This window comes from Xyrauchen texanus, chromosome 3 (assembly GCF_025860055.1).
Source record: "Xyrauchen texanus isolate HMW12.3.18 chromosome 3, RBS_HiC_50CHRs, whole genome shotgun sequence".
Classification (NCBI taxonomy): Eukaryota; Metazoa; Chordata; class Actinopteri; order Cypriniformes; family Catostomidae; genus Xyrauchen; species Xyrauchen texanus.
This window is the reverse complement of record NC_068278.1, coordinates 33,793,946-33,814,621: the sequence shown is the minus strand read 5'-3', so window position 1 is coordinate 33,814,621 and position 20,676 is coordinate 33,793,946. Positions and strand designations below refer to the sequence as shown.

The 20,676-nt window shown below is 39.7% G+C and overlaps 1 protein-coding gene across 1 annotated transcript in view; it reads left to right on the top strand.

The window, feature by feature from the left end:
• Positions 1 to 20,676, top strand: part of lamc3 (laminin, gamma 3) — a 232,797-nt gene that overhangs the window by 164,495 nt on the left and 47,626 nt on the right. The window contains exon 10 of the mRNA XM_052102235.1: positions 18,161 to 18,356. Coding sequence (XP_051958195.1) covers positions 18,161 to 18,356 — 196 coding nt within the window. The remainder of the gene's footprint in view (positions 1 to 18,160; positions 18,357 to 20,676) is intronic.

Sequence of the window (20,676 nt, the reverse complement as noted above, 5' to 3'; positions counted from 1 at the left end):
TATGATATTCAACAATCCAGGAAAATATGTAAACATCCGATCCGGATAAAGCATATATTGCCGTAAAGCTTAGACCCTCTGCTTTCCGGCAATGTCTCTCAAGATCAAATAGACCAATCAGGGGCTGTGATATTGCATCCAGACTGTGAAGTGATCACTGGGTAGGTTACGTGCCCAAAACACACAGACGCGTCTCACCAGACACCAGAGCACATATTTACCACTTTCAACAGTGTTTTATGTAATGTCAAAGGGTTTTCTGTAAAATTACACTGGGATTTTGCATTTATAGCACTGTATATGGGTATGGGGAGACTTTAGATTTGGGTAGGCGGAAAGTACACCCAAAAAAGGTAATATTCCTCCCTTCAAATAAATTGAAATAGATATTAAATGTAACATGATACAGACAAAATTCCTTTTTCAGGTATTTGCTGACATCTAGTGGAAACAGCCAAAACTGTCTGCTTGCTGCTAGGGTTTACAGGGCTTGAGTTATACACTTTCAAAAATGAATTTATATAAAAAAAATCAAAAAGCGCCTCTTTTTTTAGGAGGGTTATTACTGTTCAGACAACATATATTTAATTATTTTTAATTTTTAGCAGTGTTTTATGCAACTTCAAAGGGTTTCCTGTAAAATGACACCAAAACTGTGTATTTAGGCCAAAGTATGTGGGAATGGGAAGCTTTTTAATTTGGGTAGGCCAAATCCAGGCGGAAATCCCCAAAAATGGCAAGGAAAACTAAAGTATTCCACATTTTGTGTTCAGGCTGAAAAACTTTGTTTAATTTGAGGGGAACATGGTGGAGAAACAATACCAGTGGGAAGTAATGATGCAATTGGTATAATACATGCCTGGACACAGCCATCTAAAAAAATATATATAAAATAAGAATTGAAAACAAATAATAAATGCAAAACAACAGAAAACAAATCAGCAGTTTTGTGGGGAACAAAAGGGTAAACCCTGCAACTCTAGCCACAAAGGGAACACTTCAGCATGTTCAACCAACCCACCTAAAACAAAATGAAAATGACTAATACAAAAACAAAACACAAAAACTAAAGACATTAATAAATATACATACCAAGGAAAAGTGGCTTGTCAAACCTCACCACAGCAGCCAACAGTCACATCGCGATAAATACACTCTACACGATAAATACACTCGCTAAAGAGAAAAAGAAGAGAGCAAACAATTTACGATGCTGTAGCGCCACAGAAAAGCGGACAGCATTTAATAAACACAAGATTTTAAATACCTGAATATATGACATAAGAACAATAACCGTGATTATAATCTACTCTGTTTTTATTAAAGAAGCACCATTTAAGCACAAATGTTCTTGTTATATATGTTGTATATCACTTACAGTTGAAAAGGATCGCAAAGTGTCCAGTCGATCCACACTTCAGAATCTTACCGGAAATAGTGGGTCATCTAGGCAGTTCTCGCTGACTGCTTCATGAATACTGAGGATTCGGACATACTACTCCATTGGCATGCTGTTTTTGGCATACTATATACTATATAGAAGTATGGCTATTCAGATGCAGCACCAGACTTAGCAAAACAGCTAACATGAAGTAGCGCATGGACGACCCATGTGATACAGGAAAAGACAGGACAATGCATACCCAAGGGGCAGACAAGAGCCCTTAAATAGACTGGCCGTGACACTGATAGACAGTTAATCAGTGACATTATTACTCAAACTCCATAAACAAAGAGATGACAGCCCATCGTGCTACATAAAGCATACAAAAATATTTGTGTGTAATTTTATGTAATGCAGTTGTAATACAGTCACAAAGCGTTAATGATAGTGTTACCAAATGTAACGGGGCTGCTGTAGTCAGGGCTCAAACCGGGTCTGTAGTGCTCAAGTGTAAGGTGTTCTACCACTGAGCTACCAAGAGCAGAAGAGTCTGGAAACTTGCATTTCTTCCAAAAATATATAATAACAGGAAAGGCGAGCTTCCACAAAACTGAGAAACAAAAGAGACACAAGGGTCAAAAAGTACAAATAAACTGGGAGAGCCGAGCTTCCACAAAACTGAGAAACAAAAGAGACACAAGAGTCAAAAGTACAAATAAACTGGGAGAGCCAAGCTTCCACAAAACTGAGAAACAAAAGGGTCAAACGGTACATCAAGGATGAGACTTAACTTAAGAACTGGTCACAGGAGGAACACTGTACGAAGGCTCAAAACTGAACACATGACAATGTACAGGTGGAGGGAATGAGGGTTAATGAGCAGATGATTAAACCGGGTTAGGGGCATCGGTGCCCTCTGTGGGTCTGGAGGGGGAAATGTACCCCAAAGAGGAGAACCCTTACAACTAATTTGTTGTCTACCTAAATAAGGTTACAGTATATTAACAGTACTGACTTCATCCATGCAATATGCAAATTGTTGTGCATGACAGAATGGTTATAATCAATGTAATGAATGCTTCTGCTATGATGTATAAATTGAAGGCAACTTACAGTAAAAATAAGGTTTCTTATGTGTCAACAAGGTCCTAATGAACAAGTCTGTGTGTGAAAATGTGTGTTTAGTCTCATTCATCTTTGTTTCTCCACTCTTGATAAGTGGCCAAGCAGCCAGAGAGACACGTTTCTTTTTTTGCAGCTCTTGATGCTGTTTTGCTTATCACTGTGGCGCAGGTCTTGATTGTGCTTTTCTGGTCGCTTGGTTAAAATAAGCAGAGATCAATTGCTCCCTTGCTGCATTTAATGATCTAATTTTCTCTCCTTTCCTCTCTGTTTTCTCACTCACTCGTGTCTCCTCATTCATGTGCACTTGCTTTAGAGTGTAGACACCCTGACAACTGCAACGGCACCCAAGGACTTTTTAGATTATCTTTGTTATAAACGCTGTTCTCTGGGTTTGGGCTCTGTGCTTTATATGGATCTGTAATGCTTTCCATGTGTTACTGGTGTCTGCAGAGAGACATTTCTATTTAAAGGAGGAATGTTTCTCTAATTAAAACTACCTTGAGTATTAGAAAGAGTTTAATATATGCTGTGTGTGTGTGTGTGCGTGCGTGTGCGTGTGTGTGTGTGTGCATACGTACTTAGCTATTGTTTGGGGACAAAGGGTGCATCTCAATCAGCTACTTAGTTCAGTAGTCAGGGCACTGGCCTGAAACTTGGCCATTTCAGGGTAGTCTCATGACCAAAACATCACTGTACTGCCTGCATCATCAAAATGTCATTGTCATGCCATTTTCACCTCAGTTCAGACGATTCCGTCACAGGCTTGGATATATTCTTATTCATTGTGCAGATTTAATACAAGTTTATTTACATTATAATATCATAATAATATTTTAGATCCCCAAAACCCATCTCTAAACTTAACCACTAATATAAAAAGAATATAACCAACCAACAATATAAAAGACATCACAAGTACAGTCACATAACTTACAAATGACTCATGCTGCAATTAAAGGTGCACTCAGTAACTTTGTCTTGAATTAACACTGACTCCTAGTGGCTGGGATGCTGCATAATTTAAAATCAATTGTTTACATTAATGCCTCATCAAGAATTATAAATTATATTTGACCATTTAGGCGCATACCCGCATTAGTGCGCTCGGAGCCCACGCGCATGTAAAGCGCACAAACATTCAATCAAACAGCACGCAGCTACAGATGTCAGGAAATAAAAAGTTAATCTTTTATATTTTATCTAGATCAACCAACCAGTGGTGCTCTTGCTATTACGATCGATATAATGAACACCCCTGGTCTAGATGTAGAACATAGGCTAAGTATATACAATTACTCAAAAGTTTATCATTGATATCGAGGACATCTCTCTTTTTTTTTCAGATAAACATCTAGATTGTTTTATCGCCCTGCCTTTTGATAACATTGCCTTAATCTCTCACATCAACCCAATAATCTCAGTGATAGATAGCTAAAATACAGACTATGTTATAGACACATAGAATCCAGTCAGCAGAAATATGAAATTTATCTCAATATGTTTCTTCAAATTAGAGGCCAGATTAATGCTGATATCTGGCTTGAGCAAGTTGAACTCAAATGACACAGTCAGGCAATTGGCCTTTTTCAGTGTGAAAAGCCCTTTCAGGTGTGGCTGAGATGTTCAGGTGTTGAAATGTGTTCGAGGCATCCTCCACATCCATAACAGTTGGCGCCCGATCTGCAGCTGCCATTCAAGTTTTTTACATGTGATTTGATTTGATAGGAGTCACAAGACTCTCCCTAGCCAATCATGTTGATAGATAAAAGCAAAATCAGGACAGGAAAGTAGAAAACACAGATGGTGGGAAAATAATGCATTAAAAGTACAGTTACAGCACTTAAAATGTACTCAAGTAAAAGTAAAAGTATACCATTTTTAAACTACTTAAAAAAGTACAATTGCTGAGAAAAACTACTTAATTACAGTAATGTGATTATTTGTAATTTGTTACTTTACACACCTGATGGTATGGTGAGTTTTATATTTTTTATATTTTAAACAAACAATATTTAAATCCCTGTGGTCACAGCTTCAACATGTCAACTCTGTTCCCGTTGTGATAATTTCTGTTAGAATTGTAGGATAAAATGTGGCATTTTTGTTTAGGTTATAGAGGCAGCTTTAACAGAGGAAAAAAACTAAATATCTCCAGTGTACAACACATGGTTAAGATTGAAAAATATTCAATTTTGTCAACTCTGTCAGAATTTTCAGAATAGTTTGAAAACAGAAGAAAAATCCTTGACTGAACATCATTATTAGATAATTAAAGAAAATAGCATGCTTTTAATGTGTCTGATGGAATTGGCAAATTACAGTAAGATATAAGTTATGAAGGGAATACATTAATGCATTTAATATAAAAATATTTAATATTTGTACCCTTATCTCAAGAATCAGTGACTTCAAGGTAAGACATCTAAACCAACTGTTTTGATTCATTTTATAAATGTTATTTAATCTGGCTGAATTTACCTGGCAAGTTAGGTTACAGCAACGAAAGTAGAAATATATCCTTGAGGTAACAAATGAGTTTATCACTTTTTTTTCCAGTAGAGTTGGTGGTATGTCACAATTTAGATAAATGTGTGTGTGTGTGTGTGTGTGTGTGTGTGTGTGTGTGTGTGTGTGTGTGTGTGTGTGTGTGTGTGTGTGTGTGTGTGTGTGTGAGTGAGTGAGTGAGTGTGTAATGGATCTTAGGGAAGTGGATGTTATGTTGTGCATGTGCATTGAGCTGTGATATACTGGTTCTATTTAATGCAGAACATTTTATTCATTGTGTGCTGTATTAAGAATTATGTGTAAACCAGAGTGAGAGAGTGCAATAATGATTGCATTTTCTTACACAATAAAATTATTTTGATATATTTTAAAATATATTATACTCTATAATTTTGAGCATCATGGATTTATTTCTTGTTAACTAAAGGATATGAGTTACTGCTTTTTGTATTATGTATTTTGAAAGAATTATTTTGGTATGGAAGATGGTATGGAATATTTTATGTATTTGTTGTTTTTTTTTTTTTTCTTGATATTCATCTGCAGATTTTTATTTTTATTTATTTTATTTTTTTATTTTTTCTGGTAAATTTACAATGAAATAACCAAATATTTTATGTATATTACTTTTTATTAGTTTGATCCTGTTTCGAGAACATATACAGCCCTATTCTTTCGTTAATTTGATTTAGGATTAAAATCCTTTTTGTTTTGTTTTAGAAATTCAAATCTAGCACGCACATTTCTATTTGCCGTCAAAAATGTTGGGCTTAGAGACTGAAAATATCTATAATAATTATCTTGTCTAGTGTTACAAAGGCAGACGAAGGAAGACGAGGGGTGAGGATCTAAATGTGGTTTTATTAAAATAATAGGACAAACAAGACTGTAACAAATGAAACATCCATGATGGGAAAACAAAAACAAACACACAAAAAAACATCCAAGGAGTACACAGGCTGGAGAAAACATCCACGGATAGCAAAGATAACATTCAAACATCTACATTCAACGACCGACCATGACTGGAGAACAAGCAGGGTTTAAATACACAAGCAAAATAATGACTAAATGACATGCAGGTGAGAACAATGAAGTGCATGGGCAGTGATGAGGGCAGGGAATTATGGGAAGTGGGAAGTCTATTATATTTCTCTTTCTCTCTGAACTATACGTGACAGTATAAACCTTGTTATATTAAAATATGTGGATTAAAGTAAAATTTAGACAATACATATATTCTTATTATAAGATATAGATAAGAGATTTATTTACTTGGGATGACAAGAATAAAAAGAAGAAAACATTAATATGTTTTCTGCAATGATGGTGTAACGAGTGAGGCAGCGAAGGCAGACGAGGAGAGCGGATCTATATGCAGCTTAACTTTATTTAAACAAACAAACAAATAAACACAAAGGAAAAACCCACAATGGGAAAACAGGAAACTTAAACACGATGAAACAAAACTGAGAACTCGGGCAGGGAACACATACCAGGCTTAACAACATTCAACGTTTCACCGAGGGGAGTGAAAACAACAGGGTTAAAATACATGAACATGGGAAAACGGGAGCCAATGAACAAACAGAACTCAAACAAGATGACAGGGTAATAAACAGAAACCAATGGCAAACTAACGAGGGCAGGTGAAAACAATGAACAGAGAACACGAAAGCTAACAAGGAAACTATGGAGCTACAAGGGTGACAAAAGTGAAAACTAAGGAACTACAAAAGTGACAGAAATGACAAACAAAGGGCAACAGTGAGACAAGACAAGGTATACATAACAGATGGAATATAATATGGCACAAGTAATTTGAGTAGTCTCGTTGAGATAAAATACAAAACAAAGCATCCATTAATCAATTTTCTATAGGAGCTTATCCTGTAGGGTTACAGGAAGAGCTGAAGTCCTATCTCAGCTGGTTCGGGCCAAAAGCAAGGAAACACCCTGGACAGGTGTCAAAACAATGCATATATCCAGTATTTCCATTAAGCATCAAACTCTGAAGCTGACAGAATGAAAATTTGTTATATGGATGAATATAAATGTAAAATATTATACAGATATAGACATATAGTGGCAGTATTGAAAATACTAACTTTTAGCTAGCAAACATACTTTGTCAAAGTTGCGAATAAGCAATATGACAAAATGATAACACAAATATTATTTGAGTAACAAGTTTTAAAGAGAAGGTAATGTAATATACAGTTGTGGGTGTGCGCATAAAAAACATCCAGTATGTCATGGAAATTGACTACGTAGCAGATTAAATCCACTATGTCATTGCCCTACAGTCTGCAGTGAGGACTACTAGAATGTTTCCTCATTTGAATAGTTCATCAAGTTGGGCATAGCTTTGGGCTTTTGATACCAGTGAGGCTGCCATGTCAACAGAGGGGTGACAAGATACCATAGCCAAGCAAGCAAGCCAAGAGTTTAGCTGTTTGGCTGAGCCTATGTGCGTGCGTGTGTGTGTGTGTGTGTGTGTGTGTGCGTGCGTGCGTGTGTGTGTGTGATCTCCCCAGAGGTACATCTGCTCCGTAGTGAGAGGACAGAGTAGAACATTTAGCAAAGCTCTGAGGAGAAAACAACATGTCACACACACATAAACACACAAGCACACACAAACTATCAACACTCACAAAAGCTGGTCACAAGCTGTCTTCAAGTCAGAAACACAGATGGAGAGAAACAGAGGTCGGAGTGAGATTAGTAAAAGAAGGATGGGGTTGGAGGGTTGGAGGATCTAAATGTCCCCATCCTCTAAAAGATTTGCCCAGCTGTCAGGTACCAGTTCCTTCAAAGCATTGTGTCCATGGACAACTTTGCCAATGCACCCTGACAGGCAACCATATGATTGGAATAAACCTCGCAAGCAATCAGGACTCACTGGAGCGACGTATCAAATGTGATCAACTGAGACAAGTGCCATAAATTATGCACAATCCTTTAATCACTCAGATTGATGGTTAAAACCGAGGTTTAATTGTAATTCCCCTCCCAATCAAAAGGGGGACAACACATATACTCTAGTATGTAACATTGTGCTGATTCTAAAACTGTGGAATATCAATAGAACTGCAGCAATAAGCCAAATTTAATTTGTGAACAGGCACCTCTATTAAAATGTCTGCTATAGCAGAGTGCCGCAGTGATCCTTCTAAAAGGTGTTTTTTAGTAAATTGACTGTCGTGGGATGACACCAGCAAAAAGTGCAAGCACACCCCACTGTGGTTGCAATGAGAATTTCAGAGGTTAATTCTGAATATTTTATATAAGCAAGTCAACACTCACTCAGTGATCTGCCTTAGTTCTGTTTTGCAATGTAAAGCTCTTTACTGTGGTTCTTGGAGTTCAAGGAAGGCAGATAAAGAAAAGACTTACAAATGTGTCAATGCAGAAATCCATTCATCAGTTTATTTTTCCACTCCTACATGCTCCCATACCTCCCAGTGTTAGACCCAATTAAAAAATTTAGAGCTATGATGTTATAGACCTTAGTCAGAGTAGATGTTATTTTTAACCCTTTAAGCTCTTAGGATGTTTTTAAAGATTTCCTGTTTTTTTGGCATACATGCTTATAATGTTAGAAAAAAAAGACAAACGTTCAGTGTCATTTAAAAAAAAAACTTTTCAATTTAGTTTTTTCAAGTTTTGAGACTCTCAGCCTGAGAAATACTAAACAATAACAAAAAAAATTTAACAAAATTTTTTTTTTCTTATTTTTCTGATTTGACATTATTTATCTCATTATAGATCTCTCTTTTTTTGTTCCTAGTCATGTCAACTGTAACTGAGTAAAATGTTGTGTTGATACGACAAAGCAATCAAAAGTTATGGCAGTACAAAAATTATTTATCACAGAGTCTAAAAATGTCTCCAAGTATCCAAAAGCCTCTCCAACCAAATACAACTTAATAACTGTACATAAGAATTAATTGCTCAACAATGACAAAATGTATGCTTTTCTCTAAAGCATGCAGGCATGAGTAACGAGATCTCATTCAGTTCCATTCTGTGTTATTTGAGCCATCATTGAGTCTGTGTCATGTACTTGGCACTATCTATTGTTGTCCATATGTAATTAGAGTAAACAATCTTCTCTGCCCATATTTGGATGACTTCCACCTCTGGTTGCAGCGATCTGAATCCTAATATGATTAGTTTAGCGTTCCATGCCGCTGGACAACGTAATACTAAATTTCTGATGAAGTCATGTGATCCAGGAAAGCTAACGTGTTTTTAGCCAGATAGTACATTATGTAGTGTGTGCCTCTAATTTACCGTATGTGATACTTTATGTTCCATTTATTTTTCGTGATATATCATCTAGCTTACTATTGTAACTTCCATTCCCTGGTGAGGGAACGAGACGTTTTGTCGAAGAAGCTGAACTTGAGAAAAGGCCAATCAGAAATTGGCAGACAGAATTTGCATGCTGAATTTGTGGACCAGAGGGTTAGGGAGGAGTCATCCAGGGAGCCGAGTTAGTGGGATTTCTAACTTCTAACACGTGATCGTCTCAGTGGAGGGTAAAGGCGCTAGGTGCAAGCGGTATACCCGGTCAGTTGTTCCGTGTTACCGAGTTCTAGCGGCTCGGACCTGAGAAAACACGGGACGAGACCGACTCAGCCCTGAGATTGTAATATCTCGTAAAGGTATTGGGTGTTGCCCAGCCCGCTGCTCTTCAAATATCTGCTAGGGAGGAGCCATTGACCAGTGCCCACGAGGATGCCACACTTCTCGTCGAGTGTGCATGGCCTGGGTGTGATAGGCCAATGCTATTGCATCAACGACCCAGTGGGAAATCCTCTGTTTGGTGACACGTTCCCTTTCCGCTGTCAGACAAAACAGACAAAGAGCTGCTCAGAACATTTAAAGCTCTGCGTGCGATCCACATAAGTACGCAAAGCACGCACCGGACAAGGCGGCAAAATGCTGGGTCTGCCTCCTCCTGGGGCAGCTTCGCTTGTAGGTTCACTACTTGAAACCTGAAGGGGGTCATAGGAACCTTGGGCATGTAGTCCGGTCACGGTCTTAGGACTACATGGGCTCCGGGCACCCCTAAGGAATCTGATAAGTCAAGTCAAGTCAAGTCAATTTTATTTGTATAGCGCCTTTCACAACACACATCGTTTCAAAGCAGCTTTACAGAATATCAGCATTAACAGACGATAAAACTGTAATGTCTATAAAGTCGATTAATCATCATTGTGTATTTAGATAAAATACGATTTTTAATAGTGTTTAAAAATAATTAAATGATAATTGTATTAATACCCCAGTGAGCAAGCTGTATGCGACTGTGGCAAGGAACACAAAACTCCATAAGATGTAGATTAATGGAGAAAAATAACCTTGGGAGAAACCAGACTCACTGTGGGGGCCAGTTCCCCTCTGGCTAACATTATGAATGTAATGTAAATATGAATTATGTATAGGTAAAATCATGGTTTAAAATTATTAAACCAAGTGTTAAGGTGTCAGTGATTAAACATCAATTGTGTTTGAACTGTAAGATTAATGACCAAAGTCTTTGAAGTCCATCTTGATTCATTGCAGAAGTTCACATAGATGCAATTGTCCTTGTTAATTGGCTGATGAAGGCTTTTGTTGGCAATAGTTAGTCTAAGCATTTCATTTCAAGATCGTAGTCCATAAATAGACCGAGGTGATGCAGGTTGGAGTTGGCATCATTTCATCCTCTGAAGTCCGTCATAATAGATTGAAATGATGTTTGGCTGGCACAGGCTGCATTTAGTCATCATCATTCTGCGACATGTAGCAGTGGAGTCCAACACGAAACAGGAATGGTGCTGGATCCAGCCGGTTCTGGTGACCTCAGGATAGGAGTCCCGAGGTTGAGACAGGGAAACAAATAAAAAGATGTATGCGTAGATGCCATTTAATTTATTGCAGAGTTAGAGATCATGCTCAATGTTTCTCAATGTTAAAGCAACCTAATTGTGGGTTGGAGGATAAATTAGGTGTATGCCTGGCTAAATAGATGAGTCTTTAGTCTAGACTTAAACTGAGAGAGTGTGTCTGCATCTCGAACAGGTGGTGATAATCAAGTTGTGCTTGTCCAAGGACTTGCCATCCACTGCGTCATGTTACATACACCTTCAAGGTGGAGAGGGACAGCCTCCCCTACAACCTCTCTTGCAGGGATGAAAACACTGACTGAACTGCACATCTCTGCAGGTCTTCAGACCGGGAAGAACACCAATTTGTGAACAAGCGCCACTTTGGGGCGTAAAGTTGCCTGGTAGAGGGAGCTCTGGCTTGGTTGATCGTGTCTACGATGGCAGGTGGTAGACCACTTAGATCTTCCGCATCCCGACCAGAGGCCAGACATGGAGGTTCCAGAGGTCTGGGGGAAGATGCCAGAGGGTGCCCCGTCCCTGAGAAAGCAGGTCCTTCTTCAGGGGAATTTGCCAGAGAGGTGCTGTTGCGAGGAGCGTGAGATCCAAGAACCAAGTCCGAGTAGGCCAGTGGGGGGCCACCAGAGCGACTTGTGCCTCGTCCTCCCTGACCTTGCACAGCACCCGTGCAAGAAGGTTCACTGGGGGAAATGCATACTTGCGCAGCCCCCGGGGCCAGCTAAGTGCCAGCGCGTCTGTCCTGAGGGGAGCCAGTGCTGAAGCGGTCTCATACTCATCAACCTTAGTGGCGCAACTGCCGCAGAGGATGCCATATGCCCCAGGAGCCTCTGGAATTGTTTTTAGAGGAACCGCTGTGCCTGGTTTGAACAAGGTGAGGCATTTCATCACTGACTGAGTGCGCTCATTGGTTAGGCAGGCTAACTCTATGTCGAGAAAAGATTGATGGAGGATGGAGTGGTGGTGGTGTAGTGGGCTAAAGCACACCATTGTGTCCTTGAGCCACCACCATTGTGTCCTTGAGCAAGGCACTTAACTCCAGGTTGCTCTGGGGGGATTGTCCCTGTAATTAAGTCCACTGTAAGTCGCTTTGGATAAAAGCGTCTGCCAAATGCATAAATGTAAATGTAAAAGAGATGCTCTGAACCAGGGAGAGATTGCTCTTTTCCCAGTTGGCCTGAAGCCCCAGACGGCTGAGGTGCCTGAGAACCTGGTTCCTGTGGGCACACAGTAATTCACGAGAGTGGGCCATGATGAGCCAGTCATTGAGGTAGTTGAGTATGCGGATGCTCACTTCCCTTAGGGACAAGTGCTGCCTCTGCAACCTTCGTGAAGACGCAAGGGGACAGGGATATGCCGAAGGGGAGGACCTTGTACTGATTCGCCTGCTGTTGAACCCGAACCGTAGAAGGGGTCAGTGTCGAGGAAATATAGAGTAGAAGCACGCGTCATACAAGTCAATCACTGCGAACCAATTTTGATGTCGGACGCAAGTTAGAATGTATCTTTGCGTGAGCATTTTGAATGGGAGTTTGTGTTGGCGTCTTCACTGTGCACCGAGGTAAAGCGGACGGCGCCGAAAAGGGGCAGGGGCCTGGCGAATTGAATCACGTAGCCGAGTCGGATGGTCCTGGCCAACTAGCGCAATGGATGGGAAGTGAAATCCATGCGTCCAGATCCGTGCAAGGGGCACTAAGGGGACGGTCCTTTTGACATACCTGGCATGGCTTCGCAGCGGGGAAAGGCAGGTAGTGTAGCGTCGAGAGGCAAAAGCACGTCCCGAGCACTCAGCACCCTCTGGTGCTGAGAGAAGAATTGAAGCACTTACCTTGTTCCGCACACCCGGCAGGTGTGTGACTTAGTCTTAGTGACTAAGGAGGAGGTCCTCTGTAGGCGAAACATGGCCAGCCAGGGGGCAGCCGTCATGGGTCCAGAGGCGGGGGGTCCGTGTCCGGGGAGCGCTGAAATGTGGCACCGGGTTGCCGTGAGGATGGCATTTGTGGGCCAGGTGATCCAGGGAGAGAGGAAATTGCTCTATTATTGTGAATGTGGAAACCGCAGCCCGATTGGGGTGCAATAAAGAAATTACCTTTAAATGAAGGTTCTCCTCCCGGCCCTACCCCGGAGAACGGAGTGGTATGCTTACCAGCTCCAAACGTCTCATTACCTGGGTCGTCCGTCTCAGGAACGCTTGGGAGTCTTCCGGGTCCTTGAGGACGTTCGCTCGACGCTGGGGCTGAGAGCTGGGCCCAGGTTGAAGCGGAGCTGCCTGACGTTTGGAAGTTGCAGGGGGATGCCCTCGACGAGCAGACAGAGCATGGCCCGTGATGGTACGGTGGCGGGGCATGATGTTGGAATGGCCTCCATCTGTTTCTTCACTGCTGAGAACTGCTGGGTGAAGTCATCAACGGTGTCACCGAATCGACCGAGCTCCCATATCTTGACCAGGTCCAGCCATAAATGATGCTCCTGGACCACGAGGGTGGCCATCGCCCATCCGAGTGCCAGCACTGTGACCTTCGTGGCCCCGGGGCGCGATCAGTCGAGCGCATTTCCTGCAGCACAGCAGAATCAGGACTACCCAAGTGCATATCTTCCAGTGCGTTATGCACCTCCAGGAAGAAAGGAAGTGGCTGTGAGACTTGGGGAACCAATCACCTAGCCGTGAGGGGTGAGGGGGGACGGAGGGTTCCAGTCCCGCCCTCCATTCACAGCGGTCCGGGCAAGCATAGCGGACATCTGCACATCAGGCTCAGACTGGACATGCAGACCTGGAGGTGGCAGCCCAGTCGAGTGATCAGCATCAGACGCCGCTGTGACGCTCTCCGATGCAACGACAAAATCATCATCCAGCTTGCGGGGTCTGAGGGAGTAAACAGACTGGCCATGAGATGAGCCGCTCTCACCTCGAGCCCGAACGGGAGCAATTTCTCATTGGCCTTTTCTCAAGTTCAGAGATGCACGAGGCTCTCAAGATGTTGAGGGGGTCTTTAATGTTGCTTTCTTCGACACAACGTCGAAGTGAGTGACAGACAGGGAAATTAAGTTATCGAAAACACTGCACATAAGCAACACCTGTTTACATGTAAAATGTATTTCAAAGTTACCTACTTAGCTATTACTCACTATGTTTTTGTCTGTGATTACAACATATAAGCTGGTTGTATTCTACTCTTTGAGAGCGGCACATGGCTATTTGAGCAGTTTGAAGTTTTTACAGCGTACAATATTATGTGCAGTGCAAAAGTATTAATAAATTATCAAAATAGAACACTTCTGATTTGTCTGCAAATTTCAAAGCACTTGTCCAGGTTTGGTCATAATGCCTTCATGCATAGTAAAGAACAGCTTCTAAGCTTTAAACAATATCTATTTTGTGTTGGTCAAGTTTGTAGTTATTAATATTTGGACAATTATTTTTTATTATTATTAGTATAATTTTTTTAAAAGCTGCAATGAAAGTGAAGTGTGACTGAGGCTAACATTCTACCTAACATCTCTTTTTGTGTTACATGGAGGAAAGAAAGTCATATAGGTTTGGAATGACACGAGGATGAGGAAATGTTGACGAAATTTAACTTTTTGTGAACTATCCTTTTAAGATGCTACAACACACTGAATTGATAAACTAACCCTGGTTTAGTGTAGCCTTATTAAACAAGAGGTGTTGTACAGTTTTTTAGATGTCTAATTTATGTTAATTTTAGATCTACTCATGTTCATAATTTCTTCACATTATGACCGTTAAAGCACAAATGCAAAACCTCAAAAAGATTTAGCAGGCCTATCTCCCATATAAAAAACCCAGATGCTGGTCCTGTCCTCTCAGGGGGATTGTTTGTGTGACGCTGAGGAAATTTATTTGAGGCTCAGTGGGTTTAATTGAGTCAGGGAAAGTTGGACTGATTGTTAAGCTTGATGATATCTCGCTAAATGTCACTAGGCTTTGTCGTCATGGTGACGATTAATTTATACGTCTGAGAGAGGGTTAACTCCTCCATTCAATCAAATATTATGGGTATTAAATGGGAAACGCTGGAAGCTACGAGGGATATTTTATTGTTTTGCATCGCTAACGCTATTCATTATCCTTCAATAATTTTTAGGTTTTCTCACATAGTTCCAGTTTTCACATGATACTGTATGCTAAGCGGCTGATGAACTGTTGTAGAGCCAACAACCTGTCTCTGAATGTCGACAAAACAAAAGAGATGGTTGTTGACTTTAGGAGAGCACAAGGTGAACACACTTCGCTGAACATCGACGGCTCCTCTGTGGAGATCGTCAAAAGCACCAAATTCCTTGGTGTTCACTTGGCGGAGAACCTCACCTGGTCCCTCAACACCAGCTCTATCACCAAGAAAGCCCAGCAGCGTCTCTATTTTCTTCGAAGGCTGAGGAAAGCACATCTCCCAACCCCCATCCTCACTACATTCTATAGAGGGACTATTGAGAGCATCCTGAGCAGCTGCATCACTGCCTGGTTTGGGACTTGCACCGTTTCGGACCGCAAAGCCCTGCAGAGGATAGTGAGGACAGCTGAGAAGATCATTGGGGTCTCTCTTCCCTCCATCAAAGACATTTACAAAAAACACTGTATCCGCAAAGCAACCAGCATTGTGGACGACCCCACACACCCCTCACACAAACTCTTTACCCTCCTCCCGTCTGGCAAGAGGTACCGAAGCATTCGGGCCCTCACGGCCAGACTGTGTAACAGCTTCTTCCCCCAAGCCATCAGACTCCTCAATACTCAGAGACTGGTTTGACACACACATGTGTCCTGAGTTGTACTTTAATTACTGTCACTTTATAACTGTCTGCTACCTCAATAACTGCTATGTGCATAGAACACTATCTCATAGTATGTTATGTTTACATTTTTAGAAACTGTCATCTTTTTGCACTACTGTGTACTGGTCTCTCACTGTGCCTATTGTCCTGTTCATTGTTAGAAATTTCTTGTACTGTCCCATACTTTTTGCACATGTTTGCATGTGCACTTTATATAGGTATATAGGTATATATAGGTATTTTATATAGGTATTTTATTTAGTTGTGTAGTCTCATGTGGTTCTGTGTTTGTCCTATGTTGTTTTTATGTAGCACCATGGTCCTGGAGGAACGTTGTCTCGTCTCGCTGTGTACTGTACTAACTGTATATGGTTGAACGACAATTGACTAATCACATCTCGGTAACATCTCAATAACTGTCCTATTATTTGACACTTTCACTCACTGATTAAAGTAATCATGTCTGACTGTGAATACTACATTGCTACAATGACCTCTGAAACTTAAAACTATTGATTTTAAACGATGCTGCATCCAAGCCTCTAGGTGTCAGCATAAGTCCAAGATGACACAAAGACCAAATTTACTGAGTGCACCTTTAAACCACATCTTCAGAAACTATTTGACAGGTGTGTGTGAAAAACTATTTTACTACCAGTCTCCACTTTTACTTTCACATTATTCTTCTTTTGTTTTTTTATCGATCCACATTCTTCGTGCATATCGCCACCTACTGGACAGAGAGGAGAATTTATAGTAAAAAGGACTTAAATATTGATCTGTTTCTCACCCACACCTATCATATAATTTTTGAAGATGTAGATTGAACCACTGGAGTTGTGTGGAATACTTTTAAGCTGCCTTTATGTTTTATTTTGTTTGTTTGTTTTTTTTGGGAGCTTCAAAAGTTTGGTCACTATTCACTTGAATTATATGGACCTACAGATCTATAAAAAAAAAAAATAAAATCTTTGTGTTCAGCAGAAGAAGGAAAGTCATTCGCATCTGGGATTGCATGATGGTGATTAAATGATGAGAGAATTTTCATTTTTGGACTATCCCTTTAGGGAACTAATGAGGAAGAAAAAAGTAAGTATTAAGAATGAGAGAAAGGGAATGGTTTACATCTATGAACCATATATAAAGCAGCCAGATGATCTTGCCCTAAGAGTTTCTAATTATTACTGACATTTTCAAAGCAGAAAGTAATGTTGCAAACTTGTTTTTTTGAAGTTGCATTAGAAATCTGGCATTTTGGTGTCTGTGCAAAGTATTTATTCACACAAACATTAAAAGTAACCCTAATCCACTACAGATAACTAATCCACTAGTACACAGTACGTTATACAGTATGTACACCCCCAAAGTACAATTATATGAACCTGAAATGGGATTCAGTAACACAGACTGTACTGCATTCTCAACTGGTATTGTAAATACTACTGCTGCAAAATCCTTAAAGAAGAGCTTAAAACTAGCTTGAATGTTTAAAATGTGCTAGCTACATAAAATCCACTCTGGCATTTTCTTGTAGCACATGCTCATTCAAAATAATGTAACAGAAACATTAAAACTTATTGAGGTTCAAAACATTTGTGACACAGACCTAACAATATGTTAATAAATCCAGATATGAAACTGTGTGTGCACTGAAAAAAATGTATAATAATATTTATATTACAAGTTTATGCACACAGTTTATCTAAGTAAATCGTAATGGTATGAAACCAAGTAGAATCTACTTAACTTTAAGACATAATATTGATTAAAGTGGGTGAGTAAATTGAACTTCAATTGTTTTGTAAATTTAGTAACTTTTAGAAATATGATATACATTGTGCTTGAATAAACGTAGTTAAATTTAAATATACATTTTATTTAACATGTCACGTTCTGAATTTTCCTTACAATCATGTTTAAACATGTACCACATGACATATGGAAGCATCCTACAGGGAAACTTAATGTATGCTATATAGTGTATGATACCTCATCACCCTGCATCACTGGTGATAGTAACAAGAATCAGATATCAACGGTGCAAATCTCTTCCTTCTGTGGATTTCAAAATTGTACTGTTATTATTATTCTTTTTTTCATTTTCTATCTTTTTTTTTTATTTATTTTGATTTTGTATTTATTTATTTGTATTATTTCTTATTACATTTGTTACACAGTCACACTCTTCATTCTGCTGGTGTTTATCTTTGGAAATCAGGTCATCTCGACTCAGTGGCTGGTGTAATGTGCTGGTAATCTGCAGGTTGTGAATTTGTGTTCCAGAAAATTCTGCATTGCCCTTGAGCAAACCACTTAACTCAATTCACAGCCCAGCTGTTGCTGCCAGACAGATGTAACAGTTATGTTTGCCTTCACACCCAGACAGTATACAATTTGTAATATTCATGCTAATTGATAGCGATTTGAAGTTTGTGTTCTGTTTTTTCTTGTCTTGCAGATAAATTTCTGGGGAACATGTTGCTAAGTTACGGACGAATACTTAGTGTGTCATTTACAGCTGAGATGAAAGAGCTCTTGCCCAGAAGTGCAACCGTGGTGCTGGAAGGATCCGGAATATATGTTACTGCTGATTTGTACTCTCAAGAGCCATACCCCTCACTGGACAAGACACCTATCAACACCTTCATTCTCAGGTGTGTGTGAGTGTGAGTTTGTTATTCCTTACCATATATTCACTCAGATGTGAGAGGATTATGAGCATTCAAGCAAGATGGAAATGTCTTTTTTGTTGGTAGTTTGTAATTAATAAATACAACATTAAAACATTGCTAAGATATAGCATGTGATTCTTTTTGGCTTGAGTATTTTAAACTATAACTGTTTGATGGTTTAACAAAATAAACAAAAGTCTGTAAGACTTTACAGTGCTTATGTGAAAATAACTCAAATTAGAGGCAATTTCTCATTCTAAAAACAGCCTCATTAACAGCCTCATCAACTAGGACTGGGCAAAAATTAAAAAATCAACTCTCTGATACATCATGACCTTTATTTGAACAACCTTGAAGAAAAGGTGCTTGTAGTTATGTTATAATGTTCAGTTTCTGTGACAATAATTAATCAAAAATCTTCTCTCTATTATTATGTTTTTTATTGGCTCCCTGGGAGCCCATATTCCAGTTTAAAGAGTGAACAGGATAATAAGGTCTCAAATATTTTTAGCAGATGCTATTTGCAACATGCTTTTTACACACCAGTGCAAATAGAGGCAAATATTATTTGCACCCCTATTGAAATACTAACATACAGTATAGGGGCATCACTGCAGAGTGTTTATTGTGTTTATTTAACCTTGTGCGACCCCACGTACACATGTGTGGATGATGTATTTTGGCTTTACTATTGTAGTGGTTTCTACTCAATTCACCAATGACGTAGAGATTTATGAGCACATGTCATTTAAGGTGTGGTTATGAGTGTATCACATGGGGCACCAGTTCAGAATACTATCTTAACAATTTAAGAACACTCCCAAAAGAGCTGTTCAATCATTTAGAATTAATGTAAACTAAATGAAATTGGACAGCTGATTTATCTGACGGATTTGTGAGAGTCTGGACAACTAGTAGAGTCTTTTATCATCAACACAATGAAGACACAGTTGTAATAAAATGTATGAAACTTATTAACAATAGATATGCAAGAGTAAATACCACAATTATTAATAATGCTAATATTTGAATATGCATTGCTAAAGGATAATAAACTAATAACCAAAAAGGAAAGTACTGAATTAAACAATAAAACAAATAAATGATTTGTACAGAGAATGGATAAATGCAATGCTGTTGAACTAATGTAGCAATGGGAGAGAATTGTATGGGAATGCTGCTTATGGTGAACCACCTAATGGCTCTGGCAAAATAATGCTTATTTATCATTAAACAAATAATATTCGTATTATTTGTAACAAGCTGACCCCAGGGAACTGTTATCTAAGCAAGTTAGAAAAACATATGCTGCAGGTATCAATTAATGCCAAGGTCTCTAGAAAGAGGTTTGGTAAGTTTATAGTTACACAGTTACACAAAGTCGGGTGATCAGTCCAGAAGTAGAGTCTTCCAAAGGCGATATAGGTAGCGTGCAGTGGGAAAGGTGCAGTGTTGCGATCCAGAAGTCGTTGCTATGCTGGGCTGGAAGATGCTGAACTTCGGTTGCCCCAAGAGGGTCCTTGAAGAGTGAACCGGGCAGCTGGGTCAGTTGAATCTTCACAGGGTCCTTTACAGGCTGGCTGTGTCACTGAGGAGCCGTGTGGGACAGGCAATGTCTGCCAAAGCAGAGGTCCTTTGTGAACTGGGCAGCACAGCTGGAGGGGCCTTAAGGGTCAGATAAGGTTCCTCAATGCTGGGGCCCTTTTTCAGCTAGAGTGCAACAATATAACAATAAGGCAATATAAAATGCTCGCAAAAGCTTAACCTGAACTATCTTGTAGCCGCTTTCCTCATCAACTCAGAAACTCGGGACGTGGTGTGTCTACCCGGGGGACATATTTATCCCTTTTTGATGAGGATGAGATTGAAATCTGGTGCCTTTCCGATCCTGGAGTGTGATTGGCCACTGGTGTCTGAAGTAGGCAAGGCGCTGCCCACCCTATTGTGGAACTCATTTGCTTAGCATAAAGTACAGTGTTAATACAGTGTCTTTAACATTTTACTCATGCATTATTTATTTACCAAACCACTTTCAAATTATTAAAGGCGTCATCTAGAACAGATAGAGACCAAACATGATAAGAAATGGTTAAGTCATCGTCCATGAATTTGTTTATCTGTTAAAAGGTCTGTCCCGTGAACTGTTGTGTTAACTATCAAAACCATGAAATGGAGTGACTGTGTTGTAGTTTATATTAATTTAAGGCCTCCAAACAAAAACATTTTAAGGTATGCATAGATCTCTGTGGCCTTCCATTGCTTTGCATCCGGGAGGTCCTGAAGGAATTTATGGCAGTTCTTG